The sequence below is a fragment of the Lepidochelys olivacea genome, assembly GCF_965140295.1.
Source record: "Lepidochelys olivacea isolate rLepOli2 genome assembly, chromosome: 2".
Lineage (NCBI taxonomy): Eukaryota > Metazoa > Chordata > Testudines > Cheloniidae > Lepidochelys > Lepidochelys olivacea.
The window spans coordinates 225241122-225266112 of NC_140412.1; the positions used below are offsets into that span (position 1 = coordinate 225241122).

General features: G+C 37.8%; 1 protein-coding gene across 1 annotated transcript in view; it reads left to right on the forward strand.

Annotated features, from left to right (window-relative positions):
• LOC311516303 (1-aminocyclopropane-1-carboxylate synthase-like protein 1) overlaps positions 1-21808 on the forward strand; it is a 31131-nt gene extending 9323 nt beyond the window's left edge. Inside the window, exons 7-14 of the mRNA XM_084620241.1 lie at positions 1208-1285; positions 5018-5118; positions 8509-8595; positions 9889-9934; positions 12501-12642; positions 12744-12886; positions 15987-16140; positions 20942-21808. Of these exons, the coding sequence (XP_084476367.1) occupies positions 1208-1285; positions 5018-5118; positions 8509-8595; positions 9889-9934; positions 12501-12642; positions 12744-12886; positions 15987-16140; positions 20942-21123 (933 nt within the window). The 3' untranslated portion in view covers positions 21124-21808. The remainder of the gene's footprint in view (positions 1-1207; positions 1286-5017; positions 5119-8508; positions 8596-9888; positions 9935-12500; positions 12643-12743; positions 12887-15986; positions 16141-20941) is intronic.
• The last annotated feature ends 3183 nt before the right edge of the window (positions 21809-24991 follow it).

Below are 24991 nucleotides of genomic sequence, written 5' to 3' on the forward strand. Positions count from 1 at the left end.
TTGACAGTTTCACACGGAGCATCAAAGCAACAAAAGACCACAGATTAAAGCAGGCATTGAAACTGAATTAGCCTCTCATCCTTTGATGTTTGGAGTGTTGTTATAGCCATGTTGGTCCAGGATATTCAAAAGACAAGATGCGTGAGGTCTTATCTTTTATATAACCAGCTTGTGTTGGTAAAAGAGACAAACTTTTGAGCTTACATATAGCTGTTCTTCAGTTCTGGGCTCTGTGTAAACTCAAAAGTTTGTCTCTTTCACCAGCAGAAACTGGTTCAATAAAACATATGACCTCACCCACCTAGTCTCTCATCTTTAGAGGAAGACTGTCTTGTTCAGGTTGCAGCATATTGGTTGGATGGCGTGATCAACTTTATACTTCAACTGTCTATACAGTACCTGCTCTGTTTACATGCAGAATAAGTTTTGCAGAACTGGCTGTTCACCTTTCACAAGTGTTAAATTCATTGTGTAAATGTTTATTTTCTCTAGCCCTGGAATATGTATTTCTCTCTCGAGTTGTACATTTTGGTTCACTGTGGGAAGGCGAGAGCAGTCTGGGATAAAGATAACATTTAAAAACAAAATTATTGATGTGTGGACAGGATTATTCTTGGGTTATGAATTTGGAGATGGACCTTGGTTTTGTTCCAGTAGCTTGTTTTTCCTCCTTCCTACTTGCACCATTGTTTTTGAAAACTTGCTTTGTATATGCTATTCAGCAGTCACACTTAGGGTATGTCTATGCTGCAATTAGACAATCACAGTTGGCCCGCAGCTCACATGGCAGGACTGTTCAATTGCGGTGTGGAGGTTCATGGTCAGGTTGCAGTCTGAGCTCTGGGACCCTTCTACCTCACAGGGTTCTAGAATCCAGGCTGCAGCCCAAGTCTGAATGTCTATACTGCAGTTAGACAGCCCCTTAGTCTGAGCCCCGCAAGCCTGAATCAGCTGGCATGGGCAAAGCAGGGGCTTTTAATTGGAGTGTAGACATATCCTTAGAAGGTAAGGGGAGCAATAGTAACTATAGTCAGATATTGCTTTCTTCCAGAAATCACTTCTGCAAATACATATCAGATACATCCCTCTCCTCTTTAAAGCTCCCTTCCATTTAGACTGGATTATTTTAGAAACTTTAACTACTATTGTATTTGCATTATTTGGAAATGATTCCTTAACTGTTTTTTGTCGGTTTTGTCTTGCACAGGTGACTGATGAAGAAAGTCACCCTTTTCAATTAACAGTTGAAAAATTAGAGGCTGCCCTACAGAGAGCTAAAGAACAGGTAGGAATGGTATTAACTGATCTCCAGCTGTCTGTGTTTTCCCTAAGTACAATGTAAATAACTCAGTTTCGCTCAACATTGGAATGTTATTTTATCTGGCTTAAAACCCAACTGCTTAAAAGTATTACAGGCATGCGCACAACTCTGGCAACAAAAAAGACTTACATTTCCCATATAAACCAGACAATGTGATAATGTATTGAGTCTGCATCATACTACTTTGTACAGAATGAATCTTAAAATGTATGTTTTTGTAGACTTAGTTTTTCATTCACTGGGCTTACAGAAGTTTGGAGTGTAGTAAAGGCAACACATTCAGGTCTTTAAGAAGAGTAAAAGCATTACTTGAGTGGTCTGTTCAATTTAAAAAAAAAAAAAGTCTTGTCAGATTCTGAAGGGAGTCCTGTCAAGTTCCACCTAGCCAAGAGGATTGGGGACCATGAAACATGGCCTTGGTAATGGGGGATGCAAAGCCTGGAAAAACAAGAGAACACTCCTTGTAGAAAGTTATTTTTCAAGGATTTTCAAGTATTTCAAAAATACTACCTTAGTTTTCTGTTGAAGTTATATTAAATTGCCTTATTCTAAGCATTCTTGCTTGAATGACTTCAACATGGTTGCACAGTTTGTCTTGTACTCTGGGTTTCTGTCATCCTATTCTCTTTCATGTGTTTATTTTGTGATAGTCTATTACATTTTGCTGTTGCTTGTCACATAGTTTGGGCCAAAATACAACATACCTTTTAAAATTATCTGGTAGGGAATATACTTTAAATTCTAAATATCTGTAATTATTTAAATCCACACATTCATAGAAAAAACATGAAGGCATTATTTATATTGAACCTGTTTGCGGTGTTTTGCTCAATCATTCAGAAGAGGGAACACACAATAACTAGAAAACTTGTTACCAGAGCTGTGGCGGTAGCATTGATAATACTGGTTTCATAAGAAGAAAGTAAACTAAGTAGAGTTACTGTTCGGTGTTTTCTAATTAACACAGGGTGAAAAGTAACGTTTGATTAAAAGGTAAAAGACATAGTTGCAGTAGGGAAGAAAATGTTTAAGTTTCGAAGAGAGTGTTGCAAACAACAGTAAAGCCTACAAATAAAATTGCAAAACGTTTGTATCTCTTTATAGTAAATGTGTTACAAACATAGTTATAGAGTTAAACAACCTACTGAAAGTTACTAGCTTGACTTCTATATACATGAAACATTTATTTCATCATTTTCAGCACCTATCTCAAGCTGTGGGCATGTTACAGTTTAAAATAGATTATTATTTTTTTAAAAATTTGTAGTAAATTTAAACACAGTCTCTGTTAATATTTTTGACTGTCTGCTTCCTATAGTCATTTGCATCAGTGACCGGTGAAGTCTCTGTCCTCACAAGACTTATTTGCCACAGTTAACTTTCTCTGTATGAAGTGGCCACTGGTAAAAGCATTTTTGGCCATACAGAGACGTACACTTCCACTTTATTTGCTGTCCAATTTAGGTTGTAGGAAGAGCAGTTCCAACTATAGCTGGGGCTGGGATTCAGCACATAGGTGCAGTCGTACCAGATCCCAACAAAGACACGTTAGCTAACATCCCTGTGTTAGCTGTTATCCACAGGTTTTGCTATATTAATACAGTCACCTATCAGTGTTTCTGTTGGTATCATAATGCAAGCAGATTAAGCAAGACTAAGGGACCACAAGGTGGATTTAAGAGGCTCTGTCACTTAACAGTAACGTTCCAACATGTATATGTATCTGTGTATTAGACGTACCTTGGGTTTTGTCTCAAATAAAATTTCAATATTTTAAGAAACTCTTAAGTAATCCGTATTGTTGTTCTAGTACATGAAATTGTCTCTCTCTTTAACAAAAATTGCAGTACTGGAAATATTCAGTTTAACGATCTGATTGACTAAATATCAAGGGCTTTGTAGTAGCTTGAATGCAATTTTATGCAACATCTGCTAATTAATCTTGTGTTACAATTTTGTAAAGTCTTGAATTTTACATTAACTACCCTTCCAATTATAACACTTCAGTGTACTATCCATAATTCCCTCCTCCCCATACACCGAAATAGCTGTAAAAATCAGGACTTGAATAGGACACTGCTTTTTGTGTGGAAGGGTACTTAAAGTGCACTGGAATCATATATTTTGCAGGGAGAAAGTTTAGTTGTTAATATTTTATGACAAGTATCTTTCCCTTTAGGTAGTAAAGATTGTAGGATTTGGCCCAAACTTAGCCGAAAAGTCCCATAAAATCAATGGAAAATTGTTAATGTTGTATCTTAAAGGCAATTTTGCTCTTGCATGTTCAATTTTTATTTGGAAGCTTTATATTTAATGAACTTTAACTTTTAGAGACCTGTATAATTCAATCCTTATAAAATTGAAGCTGTTTTCAAGAATAATATTACAAATAACTGCTTTGGGACAATTATTACTGGAAGGTTCCAAAATAGATTTATTTCTCATTCAGTTAATGCTCATAACTCCTATTAATGTTAATGTAAATTACATATATCAAGGGGAGAATAGATTTCAATGTTCTCTCACAACCAAAAATGCATTTTCCTCTTTGTTTTTTTGTCTCACGTGTGATAGAAGTTCCTTGGATTTTTGCCCTTAAAAATAACTGCCCTCCTTTGAAGTCTAGAGCGGGGTGAGAAAAATCCTCAGCAGAACCAGTTCACTAAAAACTAGATGGGGTAAACTCAAAATAGAAGTGTGGCCTAATTCCAGATTTATCCTGTACATCAATTAGTGGATGACAATTCCTCCTATTGACGTACTGTTTGAATATAACGGTTTATATTTCTTGCTATAATCATTGTAGTAATTGGCTAAGTGTGCAATATAAAACTTTTTGTTAGATAGAGAATATGTTAAATGTGTGTGCTAATTAGTATATATTGCATTAGTATTCAATGGATGAGTTTTTCCTGAGTGTCCCACTACATACTGTATAAAAATATAATATAAAAAAAAGCATTAAATTGTGTGTTCCTACTTGCGTATCTTGTGTGGGATTCTTTTCTCTACACAGTATTTACAGCCTTTTATAATTGGAGGGGAGAAAACTCTCTAAACTCTTTAGAGTTCTATTTCAAATGTACTTTCCTCCATGATTGAGCAAGACAGTTGGTTATAAGTAATTATTTACTTCAGTGTTTGTTTTAACTTTTCTAAATTCCTTTTAGGACATCAAGAAACTTAAATTTCATACTTCTACTGCCTTAGATGCTCTTAATTTTTTAAGGCAATAAGTGAAAAAATTTTACTCAAAAACTGGTTGTGAGATATGAAGGTCCAAATTCTGCTCTGTTATGTCCGTCTGTATCCTTAGTAACACCGCTGAACTCTATGGAACGATTCTAGAAGTGTAAATGAGAGCAGAATTTGGTCCATACTGCATTATAACCCTGCCTGTTGGTATTCATATTTTTATGGAACTAGGGCTAGTTCGATTTACATTTGCCAGTAAATTATTTGATATATTTCTTTGATGCTGTTAACTGAAAAGGTTGGGTAAACTAGAGAACAAGTTGCGTAGCCGGAAGTTCTTGTGTTTTAGTGGCTTATTATTAAAGAAGGATCATATGTGCTCATGTGCAACCAAGTAATTATTAATAACTTTTTATTGAAGGGGTAGCAGCTTTATAGCCTCGCTAGTCATTTGTTTGACGTCATGTTGGCGTCTCCGACTATCAGTTTTTCTTTTTTCAGGGCATCCGAGTCAGAGCATTAATCCTGATCAACCCTCACAATCCATTAGGGGACATTTACCCAGCACAGTTACTGAAAGAATGTCTAGAGTTTGCGCACAGGTTTGAGTCCTAGCGCTATTTGTTTGGGATTTAATTTCCATGATGCAATATGCTAGTTATAAAAGTCACCTTTGGTAATCTTATTTTGTTCCATTGGGCATTGACCTGTGGGAGGGGTGGTTCCTTGTAGAGTTTATTATCCCATAACTATCCTTTCTATGCAGCCTTTCTGGGGAAATTTATAAGTGAAATTACTTAAAGTGGGACCCAAGATGCTATTTCTGAATGAATAGCCCTATGCTGAGAGTTAGCTCTTTGTGCAACTAAACAAAAAGCTTTCTTGTATGCGTAGCATTGTTTCTGTGTTTAATGCATGTGTCAAAAAAATGAAAATTGGTAATTATCAAAGTCTTTAGGAGCAAGAGTGTATAATACAGATAGAACTTTCATTTGAAAAATTACCAAAATAATAACGTTATAAAATTGGCATTGTGAAAAAGGCATCTAATTGGCTAGGGAAGGTTCCAGGTATCAAGGTATCCTTCATATTGAGCTAGTTTAAGATTTATAAGTCAATTTACTCTTCCTCAGAGAAGGAAGACCCCAAAAAAGAAAGCTTCTTCTATTTTGCTTTTATTCTTCCTCTGGCTCAGAGTTCATATTCCAGGATCTAACAATTTCCTGAAGCCTGGATGGGGGAGCATTTTCCACATTTAGCCTTTGCAATTTTGTACACATTCAAATTCAGTGAAATATCATTGGAAGTTTTGCCAAATAAGGACTGAAAAATGTGTCCTTATGCTTTTAGGTTTTCAGAGCAGCAGCAAATTTCTGATGATCTAAAATATAACAGGTTGGTATGCATTGATCAGCGCATACCAAAAATATCCTGTTTGTGAAATTATTTTTACTTTTGAAGCAAATTAACATAAAACTGTATAACTTCTGATGATCTAGTTTTCTTTCCGTGGAAATAATTGTGACAGTTAGAGTTATCAGAACTCTTATAAATTGTCAAAGCTGAATACTGCAAATTAGGGCTGTCAAAGAATTAAAAAAATGAATCGCTATTAATCGCATGACTAAAAAAATAAATCACACGATTAATTGCACTGGTAAACAATAATATAATACCATTTATTTAAATATTCTGGGATGTTTTCTACATTTTCAAATATATTGATTTCAATTACAACACAGAATACAAAGTGTACAGTGCTCACTTTATACTTATTTTTTTATTATAAATATTTGCACTGTAAAAAACAAAAGAAATAGAATTTTTCAATTCACCTAATACAAGTACTGTAGTGCAATCTCTTTATCATGAAAGTTGAACTTACAAATTTAGAATTATATACCAAAAAAAACTGCATTCAAAAATGAAACAATGTAAAACTTTAGAGCCTACAAGTCCACTCAGTCCTATTTCTTGTTCAGGCAATCAGTCAGACAAACAAGTACGTTTACATTTGCAGGAGATAGTGCTGCCCGCTTCTTGTACACAATGTTACCTGAAAGTGAGAATAGGTATTCTCATGGCACTATTGTAGCCGGCGTCATGAGATAATTACATGCCAGATGAGCTAAAGATTCATGAGTCCCTTCATGCTTCAGCCACCATTCCAGAGGACACGCGTCCATGCTGATGTCGGGTTCTGCTCGATAACAATCCAAAGCAGTGTGGACCAGCGCATGTTCATTTTCATAATCTGAGTCAGGTGCCACCATCAGAAGGTTAATTTTCTTTTTTGGTGGTTCGGGTTCTGTAGTTTCCGCATCGGAGAGTTACTCTTTTTAAGACTTCTGAAAGCATGCTCCACACCTCCTCCCATTCAGATTTTGGATGGCACTTCAGATTCTTAAACCTTGGGTCAAGTGCTATAGCTATCTTTAGAAATCTCACATTGGTACCTTCTTTGCGTTTTGTGAAATCTGCAGTAAAAGTGTTTTTAAATTAACAACATATGCTGAGTCATCATCCGAGACTACTATAACATGAAATTATGGCAGAATGTGGGTAAAACAGAGCCAGAGACATACAATTCTCCCCCAAGGAGTTCAGTCAGAAATTTAATTAACGTATTATTTTTTTAATGAGCATCATCAGCATGAAAGCATGTCCTGTGGAATGGTGGTCGAAGCATGAAGGGGCACATGAATGTTTAGCATATCTGGCACATAAATACCTTACAATGCCAGCTACAAAAGTCCCATGCAAACGCCTGTTCTCACTTTCTGGTGACATTGTAAATAAGAAGTGGGCAGCATTATCTCCCGTAAATGTAAACAAACTTGTTTGTCTTAGCAATTGGCTCAATGAAAAGTAGAACTGAGTGGACTTGTAGGCTCTAAATTTTGCATTGTTTTGTTTTTGAGTGCAGTTATGTAACAACAAAAATCTACATTTGTAGATTACACTTTTAAGATAAAGAGATTGCACTACAGTACTTGTATGCAAATATTTGTAATCAATTAATATTCTTTTAATATAATGTGAGCAATGTACACTTTGTATTCTGTGTTGTAATTGAAGTCAATATATTTGAAAATGTAGAAAAACATCCAACAATATTTAATAAATTTCAATTGGTATTCTATTGTTTAACAATGCAATTAAAACTACGATTAATCACGATTAATTTTTTGAGTCAATCACGGGAGTTAACTGCGATGAAGCGACAGTCCTACTGCAAATGTATTTTTTTGCATCAGGACCCACAGACTTCAGGATGCAGCAGTCTTCTAAAGTCAGTAGTAAAACAGCATTTTGGAGGGGAAAAAAAGACAGCCTTAAATTTTCAAACAGAATAATTTTGTATTCTGAAATTGAATTTTCTTTTTTAAATTATAAAAATAAAGGGTTCTGTTACACTGGAATACCTGCACTGCTTGGGTGTTTAAAGGCATCCTGCCGTTGATTCTATATTTCTGAATATACCCAAAGCATGCTGGTATCCAGTGTAATCACACAACTTGCTGTGTATTTGTGGCTTTAACTTTGGGACTATAAAAGGGAATATATATTAAATAAAACTCGCCATGCACTTATCTAACAGAATTGCACTCAGATTCATGTCTTGTTGCAATAAGTTCTGCATGGTAAACTACAATATGTTGCTGCATTTTGTGTTTGTTTTTAAATAATTGGTTGTGGGGAACTATGTCTTGCAGAGACATTCTTAGCACTCAGTAGAATTTTATTTTAGACATACTTTTGCACCTAGTTCTGCTAGGAAGAACAGATTTATATAAAAATGGATGTTGGTAAAATATAAGTGCTTAAACTGAACCTTGTAATCTTAACTAAGAATTGATATTTTGAATAAAACTTCTCTGGGGTGAGTATAATTATAAATAGGAAATAATTGTGGTAATTTATACATAGAAATTTGTTAAACTTTGACTTTTAAATACTTCTCTAACATATTTATTTATTTTTATACATAGATATCAATTACATGTAATAATAGATGAAATATATATGCTGTCTGTGTACGATGATACCACCTTCACCAGTGTTCTTAGCTTAGATTGGTAAGTGTTGTAGCTTTCTACTATTATAATGCCAAATAGAATGTGTGCCATCTGTTCAGATTTCTGGGTGGTTAGTCTTTATATCTCCACCTTTGTAACTGAAACTGGTTAATGCATAGTGCCTTATTTTGGGTGCGTACAAGATTGTTTGCTTGCTTGTAACTAGTGCAGAAGCATCAACATGCTTACCAGGAGTGGGGAGAGGAGTTTGTATTCCTAGTTGCTTCATTTTGTCCAGTGGCTCCTGTTGCCACACAGACTGCACTTAGGGTTTTCATTATAATGTTTATAGCCCTTAATGGACTCTTTCTATATAAGATGTCAGAAGTCCTTCAAGTTATCTACTCTATCCTCTCTCCATCTGGAATCAGATATTTTGGAGCTTTTGGGTTTCCTGGGGCATGTGAGGAAGAACATATCCCCACTAAAACACATAGGCATTTTGGCAACTTATAAATTTTGTTTTCACAAAATAGAGTGTTCATTTTTAACTCTGTATTTAAGCACTTATTGAAATGCACCTCATACAGTCGTAATTATCCAGGTAAATCCAAATGTGCCTACCACAGCAAGCATCTGGCTGTTCTCCTATAATCCGTAAGAAAAATTGGATAAGGGCCAAATTTTCAAATACAGAATGAAGTCTCTGGTAAAAAATTTTTTTTTAAAAAGAGGCTTTTTTCTCTGCAAATTCATCCCAACATTATACAGCTAAAGGATACAAAATCAGCTCACCCTGTAGCAAGCCAGGACTACTAACCAAGGTATGCACTGAGCTGTGGATCTAGTGTTCTGCTCTGCATTCTTCTTCCTTTATGAGGCTGTGGCTCAATGGAGCCACATTGTGTGAAGACATGCCCTAAATATAGGTCCCTTTGTCCACTTCCATGATTTCATATGCAGAGTCATCATGGAGTTCAGAACACTATGAAGTGCAGGAGGTATAGAGAGCCCTCTTGTGGAGTTTGAGCCATTTACAGAAACACTCCATTTTGCTATTTGGACTCTAAATGAATAGAATATCTTTAACAGATTCCTGTGTCTCAGCCTCTGTCATTTATTTTTTATTAATACCTCGGTATTTATGTAGCTGCAGGATATCAATATTCTGCAATAATGATCTGTTACTAATTAGAGTCTTGAAAGCTATGAAGAAAGTGATGTTACTCTATAAATGGTTATATTCTTTCTACAAAGAGCTGTTGTAATATTGAAAATCACTTTTATTGTATTTAGTCTGAAGGAAGTTGTAATTACATCTGTAAATTTTGTTTTGTTTTGCTCCTTCTCCAGTTTACCAGATCCAGAACGGACACATTTTATGTGGGGCTTTAGCAAGGTAGGTCTAGAATGTTGAGTATATCTGAGTTTAGTTTTGAATATTTCTCTCCAAAATACCTTAGAATATCACTATCGTTTTTTAAAGGAATTGCTTATTGCAAATTTGAAGCATTAGGACACAGTTTTGCGAGTTTACAGTGTCAAAATAATGGAAAGTCTTTTCAGTGCTTGTGAAGAGCAGCACAAGCACTTTGTAAACATTTTGCTTGTAGGAGAAATTGTAGAAAATTAGTATTGTAGAGCACTTCGGGGAAATTATATTTAACTTCTGTGCCAAAGGTGTGCAGTCTACTGGTGGTGTCTTTCATCTGTGGTTTCCCGCCTCCTCTGTCTTCTAAAACAGAAACAAAGCTGTATTTGGGTCACTAACAACAGCATAGTTTAGTAGATAAAGTATGGGACTGTGGGACAGGAACACTTGAGTTATATTCCTTATTCTGTCACTGATCTGCTGGTTAACCTTGGTGAAGCTACTTTATCTCTCTGTCTTAGGTCTTTTCCATAGGTGCTGGAACTTGGGGTGTTGCTGTACCCCCTGGCTTGAAGTGGTTTCCATCATATAAAGATTTACAGTTTGATTCAATGGCTCTCAGCACCCCCACTATACAAATTGTTCCAGCACCTCTGGTCTTCTCCATCTCTAAAATGACGATAATAATTATGTACATGAATATTATCAATTGGTCAACTAGTTAGTGTGTATACAGTGTTTTGAAAATATAAAGTAGTAGTAGTGTTTAAAAATCCTATATAATTTTGTACATTTCAGGGCTATATGGGCTTATTACATTGGGATAGAGTTAGCTAACATGGACAGATAGACATAGTTTGCCGTCATGGCTGGAAGTGCCCAATGTACTCTGCATCTTTTAACAACAGGCCCTTCATTTCTTTAAAATGTAGGTGTACTAATAAAGCTACTGAGCCAGTTCCATAAGAATGCTAGAAAATGTGTGTGATGATTAAATACCACATCACCAAATACCAATTAAATAACAAAATTTCAAGACAAAAAGGCTTTACTCTTCCATCCTACTTCATTTTTGAAGGAAGGATGCACTGTTCAAATATTAATTTGTGGTACTTTTGATAGGTGTAAAATATATAGCATTAAAAAAACTTACATTTATAGAACTCTGACTTCTTGTTTAAACTCGCAAAAATCAGGAAATGTCAACATCACAGTTGTACACGCAACTTTAACTCTGCCCCCTTAGGACTGCATTCATGGTAGTCTTTAGTTACCTGAACACACATTATTTGTCAGATACAATATAACATCATTCAGTATTTTTTCTAGAACCTCAAACCAGTGTTCTTCTAAAATAATTGGGATCTGAGCCTCTGGATTTGACTATAACTGCAGATATTTAAGGCATGCAAAATTTATTTAATATTGCAAAAATCCCATAAACTATGTGTTTCGTCACTATGGCATTATCTGATGCAAATGTAAGTGACTGTAAAACAAAAATTTCAAGAATAAAGGGCACAATCAATTCATATAATGAACTCCGTAGCCCAGCAGTTACTCAGTTTTTTCATTGATTGAGCAGCAGAGATGCACAGTTCTGTGGGAAACATTACCACAGGGTGGTCTGATAGTAGAATGAGCTATCAGCTTCTGAGTAGCTTCACGCTCTCAATGGCAGACGAGAATTTATTTGGAGTTTTGTTGCAGGAGGTGTGTGTGTCTGGTTGGTTATTGGATTTTTTGTTTTTGTTTTTTGTCTTGTTCAGTAAGACAGCCATTTCCCTAAATGTATTAGCTCACAACAGTGTCATTTGCAGTCTTGCTTATGTATATTTGCACTGGGCTTGTGTGTATTTTAATGTGACTAGTGCCATGAAATTGTCAACTGAAATTCCTTGAGCTTGATCCTGCATTCTCTACACAGGTAAAACTTCTATTGATTTCAGTAGGAGCTTTGCCTAAGAAGGAACTCTAGGGCTAGAATCATAAACTGAAAAAATAATTACATAGCACTTTTTCCATCAGTACTTAACAAAGGTCGGTAAATATAATTATCCCCATCTTTCAGGTGGAGAATCTGAGATACAGGGAGGTTAAGTGAGTTGCTCAAGGTCATATCACATTAGTGACGGAGCTAGGAATAGAACCTAGGTCTTTGTGGCCTGTCCACTGAACCATGTGGCTTCCCAATTAGGTATGCAACAAGTTTACATAAATATAGTATATCCTGTTAGCTACACAATTTTGGAAGTATTCATTAAGGCAGGAACTGCTGTTAGCAAGATCACCCACACCTATTTCCAGGACTGGCATTTCAAACTAATTTCTCCTCTGTACTTATCTAGTTGTCCTATATAATGTAATTCTAGGACACTTATCTCTATAGTAAGCATCTCCTGTGTGCATCAGAATGAGAAATGTTCCCCCTTCCTTTTAACACACGTATTATCCCCTGAGATAAAAGGAGCAAAACTGTCAGTGTGGTCCAACTACAGTCTTTAAGTATAGATGCAGAGTGAAATTGCCGCCTTCAAATGTACACTTGGATTTGGGAATAATCTGTAGGTAACTTTTCTTTTTGCCTTCTAAGGATTTTGGTATGTGTGGTATCAGAGTTGGAGTGTTGTACACCAGAAGTCATGAAATTCGGAAAGCCGTGAATCAACTGGCTGTTTTTCATGGGTGTCCTGGGCCTGTTCAGTATGTTCTGAGCCAGTTTCTTAGTGATAGAGGTTAGCAAAACAAAAATATTCCCATTTTCATTGTTGTTTGTTCCATGATAGTTGGAAATAAAATATAACAGAAATATGACAGTTCTTCCTTGTTTTGATAGATTGGCTGGATAATGTGTATTTTCCTACCAACAAAAAAAGACTTAAAGAAGCACAGAGTATTCTTGTGGATGGTCTTGCAGAGATTGGAATACCTGTCTTCAAAAGTTCAGGAGGATTATACATATGGGCAGACTTCAGAAAAGTATGTTGAAGGCTTGGGAGGAGATGGGAAAGAGGGTTTAAGAAATTAATGCTGCCAACAGTTTATTTTTATGTGAAAGCCTCAAGGCTTGTGGTAGAATTTTTAAACAGATATTCCTGTTCTCTTATATTGTCTAATTTTCATTGTACATTAGAAATGATATTGCAATTTGGCAAATGCGAAAAAGCCTAGTGGATGGCAATTCAATTGAACACATACTGTAAAACTATGAAATAAAGGAAGTTTCCTAAAATGTTCCATTAAATATAGAACATCTAACTTTAGAATGCTTCATGTTCTGGTGCTGGACTAACAGTTGAGCCATGGGGTCTGGTCCCAGCTGTGCAAGTGACCTGCTGTATTCTTGGACAAGTCACATAACCTCTCTGTGCTTCAGTTTACCCATCAGTAGAATGAGGAGAAGGAGGAAGATATTTGCTCACCTCTGTAAGATTTACAGACAAACCTCTCTATATAAATGTATGCAGCATAAATCACTCTAAAATATGGCTAGAGCAGATTGGTGGAGAACCTTGCTCTACCACGAACTGTGCTGTACCTGTTCTGCAGATGGATATGCATCTCTAGCACTGTTAGTAAACAGTATATCCACATAAAACATTTAACTGGAAGAATCACAATAACATTTATAACTAACAAGCCACAATATTTTGAGATGTGACTATTTATCATGTTTATTATGGTAGTGCCTGGGGCCAGCCAAGAATGGGCCCACTTGTGCTAGGCACTGTAAAAAACATAAAGAAACTGTCCCTCACCTGAAAAGCAGACAATCTACATAGACAAGATGAAGAGTAGGGAAAGGGATATCACATACAAGCAAAGTAAACAATATTATGGCGGCAAACATAAGAACAGCCATTCTGGGTCAGACCAAAGGTCCATCTAGCCCAGTATCCTGTCTTCTGACAGTGGCCTACGTCAGGTGCCCCAGAGGGAATGAACAGAACAGGTAATCAACAAGTGATCCACCCCCTCTCGCCCATTTCCAGCTTCTGGCAAACAGAGGCTAGGGACACAATCCCTGCCCATCCTGGCTACTAGCCATTGATGGATCTATCCTCCATGAACTTATCTAGTTCTTTTTTTAAATATTGTGTTCTGTGATTTTTGTGGTTTAAATCCAATCAGTCAGGTTATGTTAGGATGGGATTAGCTAGATGGAAAGACAAAGATCCAGAGGACTTTAGGAGGGGTTGATTCTGAGAAGGGAGTAGAAGGGGTTGGAGCAAACAGCACAGGGGAGAGAGAAAGTTCATAGTGAAAACTGCAGAAAGCAGTCTGATATCTTTAGTATCCTTGTTCAGTCTCTGCTTGAACTGCTTTCTGCAGCTGCTGTGCATGCTTCAGTCTCCAGGGGATAAGTTTTCACTACAGAGTTAGCTCAGGCTCTGATTTTGGTATTGCCCCTCACCCCCACGTCTATCCACATTAAAATCCTCTCACACAGATTTGGTGTTTTCAACTCAGGCTAGCTGGCCCAGCTGGCATTTGGCTGGAGCCCACATGCTGCTTTCACTCAGGGCATGGCTACTCTTGCAGATGTAGAGCGCTTTGAGTTAAACCAGCCGTCGTAGAGTGCAGCAGGGAAAGCGCTGCAATCTGTCCACACTGACAGCTACAAGTGCACTGCAATGGCCACATTAGCAGCTTTTGCAACAGCCACAGAGAGCAGTGCATTGTGGTAGCTATCCCAGCATGCACATGGCTGCAGCGTGCTTTTCAAATGGGGGGAGGTGGGGTGGAATGTGACAGGAAGTGTGTTGTGTGTATGTGAGGGGAGAGAGAGTGGGTTTTTTGGGGGGCTGAAAGCATTTCAGCACGCTGTCTTGTCAGTTCAGACAGCAGCAAACTCTCCCTTCCCCCCGCCTCTCTCTCTCACACACAGTATTCCACAGTAATGGTTGCTTTGTCTCAGAGCAGATAAGCATGCCGGCTGTCAGAAACGGAGCTTTCCAAGGGCATATCCGCATTCCTGCAGCCATTTCAAAACAATGAGAAGAGTGGCCAATTGACTTAAGGGGATTATGGGACTTTTCCGGAGGCTGATCAGAGCACAGTAAAGCAACACCTCGTTCACACTGACATTTCAGCCAAGGTGCAAGAAGCATTAATCTTCTCGCCGAGGTGGAGTATCAGGAGCGCTCTAGCCGTGGAGTCATAGAATCATAGAATATCAGGGTTGGAAGGGACCTCAGGAGGTCATCTAGTCCAACCCCCTGCTCAAAGCAGGACCAATCCCCAATTAAATCATCCCAGCCAGGGCTTTGTCAAGCCTTTGTCAGAGCACTCTACGCGCCTTGCCAGTGTGGACGGGTAGTGAGCTAAGGTGCCCGGGGCTGCTTTAATGCACTGTAACTCGCAAGTGTAGCCAAGCCCTCAGGCTTGTAACTGCCCACTTTACAATGAGGATGCAGGCTAAATCACTCAAGTGCTGATAGTCTTCCAATGCCTTTCCACAAATCCCTGTGTTTCCAGAATGACAGACACATTCCTCCACAATTCACTGGCAAAGAATCACAGAACAACTTAGTTTACTGCAGCACAAAGAACCATAGGATATGACAGAAGTCTTAGTGCAGTGAGTGGGTGAGGACTCAGAACCTCGGGTATGGCTTTGCAGTGTTGCTGCTCACACCTGGGCTAGACTAATTTGGGTTCTCAGACCCTGGTACCAAGCACCTAAGTTACTTCTGCACTGAAGACGTACCCTGGCTGGCTCATTCCTGCTGTTTCTTTTTCAAAGGCCACGTGGCTGTGGGGAGATGTTGCATGGGTCCTTTTGCCCCAGATAGCAGTCTGACCTACACAGTATGAACACGTAGAATGGATCTCACAAGTTTATGCAGTTTAGTGGGCAAAGGAATTACTAAGAAGCAAGCTTTTGACTTGATTTTCAGAATTGCTGAGCACCCAAAACTCTAAGATAAATTGGTGGGAGCTGCAGGTGTTCAGTAATTCTGAACATCAGGTCCTTTTCTGCTTTAGCCTTCCTGTGGAGTATACTTTGTTGCAGTAGTTCATTAATTTGAGGTTGTATTCCAGTTTTCTTAATGCAGTTTTGTTTTTCCTCTCTTAGTTCCTAAAATCACAGACATTTGAAGCTGAAATGGAGTTATGGTGGAAGTTCCTTGATGAAAAACTCCTCATTAGTCCGGGAAAAGCCTTTTGCTGTTATGAGCCTGGATGGTTTAGAATGGTCTTCTCAGACTCTGTAGATAAGATTTACTTGGGTAAGCTGGGTGTTACTTTTATCATAAAATAATATGCATGTTCTAATAAAAGCAAACAGCATTCTGGGATGTTATCAGCAGGAGTTTGTAAGCAAGACAGAAGTAATTCTTCCACTCTACTTTGCACTGATTAGGCCTCAGCTGGAGTACTGTGTCCAGTTCTGGATGCCACATTTCAAAAAAGATGTGAACAAACTGGAGAAAGTCCAGAGGAGAGCAACAAAAATGATTAAAAGTCTAGAAAATATGATCTATGAGGAAAATTGGGTTTGTTTAGTCTGGAGAAGAGAAGACTGCGGTGGGGACATAACAGTTTTCAAGTACATAAAAGGTTGTTGCTGAAAGGGTGTGTGTGAAAAATTATTCTCGTTAACCTCTGAAGTTAGAACAAGAAGCAACGGGCTTAAATTGTAGCAAGGGAGATTTACAATGGACATTAGGAAAAACTTCCTGTCTAGGTAGTTAAGCACTGGAACAAATTGCCTAGGGAGGTTGTGAAGTCTCCATCATTGGAGGTTTTTAAGAACAGATTACACAAACACCCATCAGGAGTGGTCTAGTTATTACTTAGTCCTGCCTTGAGTGCAGGAGACTGGACTAGGTGAACTATTGAGGTCCCTTCGAGACCTACACTTTTGTGGTTCTATAGAAAGGTAATACATCTCAAATGTTCAGTTCAAAACTTGTATTTCCTACTGACTTGTGAAGGCAAGAGGTTTTGGGCCATATTCAGACCTTGTGTAAGATAGTGCTGGTCAATTAGTCTGAATTTGTAGATCCAATTTTAGCATTATCTACATTCTTTTTGTTCACAGTTGTTAGGATAAGTCTATATTTTTAGTTTATAATTGGTAGAATATAGTTACTGAAGGCATTGAGCATTTTTCTCTAAGAGACTAGGGTAATTTATTTAGTTGTTGCAACATAAAGCCAATTTTGAGAGGACTGTAACATGTAGGATGGAATAATTTAACAACCAAAATACAAATCAATAGTTTTCAAAAATCCAATAACTCTGATTGAATAAACACATTAACTTCTGATAGTTTATTTAGGTAAGCACTTTTCCATGAATTATTGCTATCATAAAGGAAAAATTACACACATATGCACAAACACACACACACAACCTAAAGTTTTTCCCAAACTGTGTTAATAATTACACTTTAGATGATTGTTTAAACTGAAATAATTTTATAATGGTAAATTACTTTTCATGCTCATATTCTTAGAGTTTAAGGCTAAAGCGGACCACCAGATCATGTAGTCTGACCTCTTGTTTAGTTTCTGCCTTTAACTCCGCTTGATAGATTAAACCAAAGTGGCCAGTCTCATTTCTGGTAATTGTGTACTAGCATGATTCTCTTGTTTGGGTGGAGCATATATGTCGTGGTATCTGATATGTGGCTCACAACTGAGAGTGCCAGTCTTATGTCAGACTGTCAGAAAACAGAGTAGACAGCCCCTGTGACCCAGGCTGCCTGGGGTAGCCCTCACTGAAAATGCGAAGCTCAGGCAGGCTGCAAAATGGAGAGCAGATACTCCCAAAACTGGTGGTTTACATTGAAGTAGACTCACCAGCCAGTCACAAACTGTGCTCCTGATTCCCTACACTGGTTATCAAGAAGCTAAAAAAAGAAATCACACAGCACCCTTTAGATTTCAGAGTAGCAGCCGTGTTAGTCTGTATTCACAAAAAGAAAAGGAGGACTTGTGGCACCTTAGAGACTAACCAATTTATTAGAGCATAAGCTTTCGTGAGCTACAGCTCACTTCCTCAGATGCATATCGTGGAAACTGCAGCAGGCTTTATAACACACCCTTTATACAGCACCCTTTATTGCATTCCAGTTCTCTGGCTCTCAATCAGTACCTAGGTGTAGTAAGGTGAGGAGTTACTTAAAAACTCTTCTCACTATACAAAATGTTCTTCTGAACCCCAAAGGGCCAGCCATATTAGGTCAATATTAGGTTGGATCTTACCCAAAATACCACACTTTCAGCCAATCCTTTGGCATCTAAAACTAAAGGTTTAATATAAAGAAAAAAGAGAGAACAAGAAGAGTGTTGTTAAATGGTAAAGCAGTCAGATACTTACAGAGACTTCAAAGTCCATATATCAGGTTCTTAGCCACACTGGTGAGTTTGCTGGCTTGAAAGTCCCTCTGGAACACATCCACAGCTTGGATGGGTCATTCAGTCCTTTGTTCAAAGCTTCATTTATAGAAAGTATGAGAGGGGTAGCCGTGTTAGTCTGGATCTGTAAAAGCAGCAAAGAGTCTTGTGGCACCTTATAGACTAACAGACGTATTGGAGCATAAGCTTTCGTGGGTGAATAAAGGTTACTTCAGAGGTAAGAAGCAGTAATGAAGACAAATGGAGATGTTGCAATTGACTTTTATATTCTTTTGCCCTGTGGCTTGTACTTTCTGTATCCACAAACACAAGCTTTACAGCACATGGCATGGTAAAGTCTTAGAGTTCTGTCCATAAGCATACCACATGCCTTGCTGACTCATAAGGTGTATCCCCTGGTTCCTTTCAGTGGGTTAATTGTACCACTGATGACCCTTGATGGACCATCAAACAGGCTAGGCAGTACCCTGATGCCAGTCTGTCTGGGGGTGTCACAAGTTTGGAAATACAGATATACCTTACATATCTATAACTCATAATACAAAGGTGATACAAACATATAAACAAGATTATCATACTTGGCAATTTATAACATTTTTGCAGATACCTCACACGACATATCTGGCCAGATTCCTTAAAATTTTATAACATTGGTATCAACAAGATCATAACAATACCATATTCCATACAGCGTCACAGCACATACTGGTGGTATATTCTATAATTAGATCTTTCCAACCAGTAACAAGCATGCATTCCTGGAGTACTATATTAGCTTTACTGTGGAGCCATCGACAGTCTCCTTAGGTTCTCCAGCGTATATTGGCACTCAGCCAAACTGGACTTTGGTTTTAATAACGTTGTATTCGAAAATCACTTCACATAAGGATCTTCCCACCCCAAAAGGTTGGTCACTTACCCCAGGTCAGTGGATACTCTGGATCTCACACCAAAAACAATGCTGATAGCCAATCCTTTAGTAAACTAACTAAGATTTATTAGCTAAGAAAAGAATTGAGTTGTTGAGAGATTTAAAGCAAATAAAATACATAACATGTGAGTCAAAGTTTGTAAATTCAAATGATAGCCATGATGTGATATATGCTAGTTTCCCATAAATCCCTCAGGGTTGCCCAAAATAGCTGTGGGGACCTGTCATGCATCCGGAACGCCCTCTGTCAGCATCCAAATAGATCAGAGATGCAGATTTGCTCCCAGGGTTCCAGTCTGACAAGTGTTTTCAGCACCGCACAGCTCTTGCTTTGTTGACTAATTGCAGACAAAGTTTGTGGAGTTCACATTGTTGAATGTAAAGTCTTATGCTTTGAAGTTAACATGTTTCTTCCTTTACAGTTCTTAGGCTTTCAGTCCTGTGTAATGGGCTATTCAATTGCAGAGCATACATAATAATACATAGTAACCACAGGAAACAGGTGAAGACAATAACATTTGCATTTCACTAACTTTCATGCATTTAGAGCAAAGGTAATTTACCAGGCATATGCCATGTACATGTAATGGGGTAACATCCCCCTTTGTTTTATCCTAACCAGTGAATTGATACACGTAGTGCTTCCTTGGGGTTGTAATCTGAGTTGGCTGGCTGGCTGTCAGCGCCACAATATAAATAAGAAAACTACTTTTCATAGTAATTAAAAAAAATGATTTCTCTCTGTTATGGAGGAAAGCTGGTTTGATATGAAGATATGTAATGAGAATTGTTGGAACGCTTTGGCATTAGTAAACATCTAATTTGTTGGTTTATGTAAATTAAGGTCCTGATCCTGCAAATGCTTAAGCACATGCTTTGCTTTATGCATGTGAGTAGCATTCTGAAATCCTTAATGTGACTATTCTTACATAAAATTAAATGTATTTTTGCAGGATCAGGGCCTAACCTGTCCTTCTAAATTTTCATGAGTAAGGGCTAAATCCTGCAATTTCTTTTCTCAGACAAAACTGTACAATTTGAATAAGATCTTCTCTACACTGAAACTGAAATAACTACATTGGTTGTAGTTGTTGTTGTTATTTCAGATAAGAATGCCCTATTTTGGTAATTCTTAAATTGGTTTTAAAAATCTATTTACAGTAGGATGTTTTTATTCTGAAATGAGTACTGACACACACTTGCACTGAAATAACTAAAAGTGTGAATTATAAGAGTTTAGTGATTTAAATTGCAGTGGCCATGTAGAAAAGAAACGCAGGACATAGATCTATGGATGTGAAATCTGTTGAAGCTTTGCAGCTGGCTACATCATCTTGTAAATTTTAAAAAAAATAAGCTTTTCATGAACTGAAGTCAAATACAAATGTTTTCTTGACTTTTTTTAAAGTTCCAGTGGAAACAGTTATTACATAAACTTTTCCTGCAGAATTTGCATTATTTTGATCATGCATGAGAACCAACTTGAAAATCAATGTAAGTTGAAAGTGAAAATAAAAAACCCTGAAATTAATCTATTTATCCAATCTGAGAAATTTAAAAAGATCATTAGTGGAAAAATAATCCTGCAATCTGCATCATATGTGGTAAAGTAATTTGAATTTTAAAAATTCTCTTCTAACAAACTAAGATGTTTAAAGTATCGTTAAGGACACTTTCAACACCACTGCTTCCCTCGAGAAGAAACTTATACTGATGTGTCTTTCTTTCTTACAGGTATACAGAGACTTGAGCAAATGCTGCAAACTGAAACTGCTGAACCAGTTGCAAATAAAACATCTGCTGAAGAAGATGAGTTATCTAATTCAGAAGATGAAACTTCAGTGAATCATGCAAATACATCATTAGATGAAGTTTCAGAAGCATACTCAGACATGAAAAAAATTGTTGTCTATTAAAATCTTATCTGAAATTAGAGACTAAACAAAACATGATATAGCATGCTTGTGTTTATTAAAATTGTTACTTTGGCTGTAATACTATAGGACAGTCTCACATTGCTGTAGCCTGTGGTTACTAATTTGCAAGCTGGACTGCTAGAATATTAGTAACTTGGCCCCTATCCTGACTTTAGCCTCTATTCTAAAAGCACTAAAGCCCACTTTTTAAGCATTCTGTTAAGTACCATTAAAGTCAGTGGGTCTTAAGCATGTGCTTAAGTGCTTTGCTGATTAGAGTGGGTTTGCTTACTCAGGGCCTTAATGAATCTTCAACACAATATTTTATATTATGGAGTATATATTTTAATCAGAAGACTGAAAATGTTGAACTAGCTGATACTGGTTGTCAAATTTTACTCAGTTTGTCAGTTGACAGACAGATGTGTATATAAAATCTACATGGGGACTTTTTAAGATGGTTAAAATAATTCAGACATGAGCTTTCTGAATATGCACACCAGTGTAAATACTAGTTTAGGAAATATTCAGTTTTTTGGCTTCCATGTTTCCTTTCAGATGTGTAAAAAATGCTTATTTATATATTATAATATTTGCATCTTTTTGTTGCAAAAACATAAGTCCTTTGGATCAGTTTTTCTCATAAAATATAAATGTAAATAAATTTAGAAGTATGTCGTATGCATTCATTGTGTTGGACCAAAGTTTAGACCTATATTTGTAGATTTAATTCATAGCTTTATTTATTTTAGGAATGGGAACAGGGAAATTGAAATTGCAAAATCAAAAGCCTTCTCTTTTACAGAGAATCTCAATAGGAAAAAAAGGACTTTCCATAGCATTTAAAATCCCATTATAGGTGGTGGTTGTCGTGCCACCAATATTTAGACAAACTTAACACTTTCCGCTATAAAATCCTGTCTTTAGTTGCCCGCCCTTGCACCACCCCTTCCTCCTGAGGCCCCACCCTAACACCACCCCTTCCTCCTGAGGCCCCGCCCCCCATCGCTTGACCTTACAGCCAGCAAAAGTGGGAGAGCATAGCCCTCGCACTTTTAAAGGGGGTGGGCATGGCCCCTGGCCCTACCTGTTCCAGCGCCCCTGGCTGGGGTAGAGAGGCATAAGTGCACTGGATCCTGGACTCTCAAGTTGTAACATTCCTCTGACTACTATCTATTAGCTGTGAATCCCACTGGCAAATGTTTCTTCACTTTCTCACGAAGGTCAACATGGGTCCACATAACAGAATTTCTGTTTTGGCTTGGGGGTTGGGGTGGGGAAGTGGCTGCTTTTTAAAAATATAAGAAATTAAATTTTAAAAGAGACAAAACATTATGGTTACAAGGTCAAGCAGTCAAAAGTTAAGAAATGTCAGAATTAAGGCACCCTGTGCAGTCTTAATGTAGCCCCCTTGTGCATATGCACAATGGATACAGGCTTTACATGATCATATGCTACTTTTCCACAGGACTCTGCCTCATACAGTGCACAAGATGGATGGTGCTCCCTGCATGGTTTAATATAGGAGTACTTAACTTTGCATCTTTAATGGTAGGGATTTTTATGTAATACTAATATAAGTAGGCTTGGAAGGATTAGATTTTTAGCAGTAAATGCCAGTAACCATCAATTCCATGGTACACACAGAGACTAATGAAAAAATGTTTCCATCAATAATAATTGAAATGTACAGATAGGCAAAGTAAGAAAAATGCTGCTTGAGAACTTATTAGCATTTGATTTAAGAATATTTTATAAATTTTGATATGTGATGACAACGTTTTTAACAGTTATAAAGCTTTAACTTTTTGAATCTCAACATCTACTGTTGTTAAATTATTGTCTGACCCTCCCTACTAGTTAAATTGATTTAAAACAATTTAAAATGCTTAAAACGCAAAACTTTGCACAACTGTAAACATTTAAATGGATAAAAAGTAAAATTGCATACAAATAAACATTGATATTATCCGCTGAAATTATTTTTTTAAAATTAATTCTGCCAAGCCTAAATATAAAGTTGCAGACCAAATTTCTGTAGTCAAATTGATTCCTTCAAATCCTTAAGGGTTGCAATTTTAAACTCATATTTATTGTCTAGCTAGAAATGTATTTGCTTTTCAACTAAAGAGATAGATTCCAACATAACTATCTGCTATTTAACAGCATAGGCTCTCCAAATTATAGCTCGCTAGTCAAACAGTTGAATTAAATTACCAAAAACCACCAGGAGTCCTTGTGGCACCTAAGAGACTAACAAATTTATTTGGGCATAAGCTTTAGTGGGCTAAAACCCACTTCATCAGCCCATTTAGCCCATGAAAGCTTATACCCAAATAAATTTGTTAGTCTCTAAGGTGCCTTTTCATTTTGCTGATACAGACTAACATGAATTAGCTGAAGCCTGAATTAAATTATTCACTCATGTGTGTCAGTAGTTTTTCATACATATATTTGCCCAACAGGGTTTTTTAAATAATCTTCACATTTTTTGCATAATGGAAATGAAATGAAATGAAAAATTAGCATTTAAAAATATCAGGAAGGTAATGTATCCTGTAACATCCTGCACTGCTAAGAGATGAGATAAAGAACTTTTTTTTGCTCTCTTGAAGACTGACCAGCTGTCATCAAGTGAATCTGGGGTAGCTTGTGCAACAGCATGTTTCCCTCACAAGCAGTGACTTACTCAACCCCATCCCAAAGGCTGCTGCCATGACAATTGACAGTTTGAGGGAGCTAGTTTCTTTGGGTGGCTGTGGGAATACATAGGGCTCATTTTCAGGCTCGCTCTTGCTGCAGTGGGTTTGCCTCGATTCTGCAGCTTCAGGAGTTAAGGATCACCCTTGTCTGACTGGAAAGGGCATGGTGACCAGCACCAGGTGCTTTAGAGGAATGGGAGCCCTATTTTAAGCAGATGTGGGATAATTTTTCCCATCATAGGTCTCCACCTGGTCTCTAATAGTTTTGAGATTAGGTTAAACCCTGAAGCATGAGGTTCACTCACCCTTCCAGAATTATTATTGTTAGTTAAAACAACTCTACATATTCTTGATATCTATATAACTATCCAAACCCTTTGTGAATCTTCTTAAATTCTTAGTAGGGATGTAAATAACATTTAAAAAAGTAACCGTGTAACCAATTAAAATTCTATCGGTTACACATTTAAACATTTACCTGGGGAACTAGGGGTGCAGGGGGTGCTGCAGCATCCCCGCATTTTACACAGGGCTCCGCTGCTGCCCCCACATCCAGGGATCTCTGCAGCTGCCACCGCGTCCGGAGCTCTGATGTCACGCATGCCGACATCTCGGCTGCCAGCCCCATACCTGGAGCTCTACTGTCGCCTGGCATCCCGCAGCAAAGGCAGCAGCCGGGATGGACCCCGGCCATGGGGGCCGACAGCCCAGAGGGACCCTAGCAGCCAGGAGGGATCCCCGCCATGGGGTCAGCAGCCCAGAAGGACCCTGGCCAGGTGGCAGCTGGGACCCTGGGCGGAGTTTAACCATTTACAGAAACCTGTTAAACTCTTACACCCCTAATTCTTAGCCTCAATGACTTCCTGTGGCAATGAATCCTACAGTATAATCATCATTGTTTCTTTGTCTGGCCTAGCTAAGGATCTTAACGGCAACAGTCATTTGCTCTACAGTCTGTAGCAACTGTTCAGCCGCCCCCATCCCTCACCTCACAGAGAGAAAAAGACAAAAGGCTAGATCCACAAAGGAATTTAGTTGCCTAAGTCTGATATTTAGATCCTCGAAACCCTCACTCTGCCTAACCCTGTAAGTGCCTACATTTCTGTCAGTGGGCATCTACAAAGCCACCTAAATCATTGTGCCATGAGCAATGTGGCATCTATGGC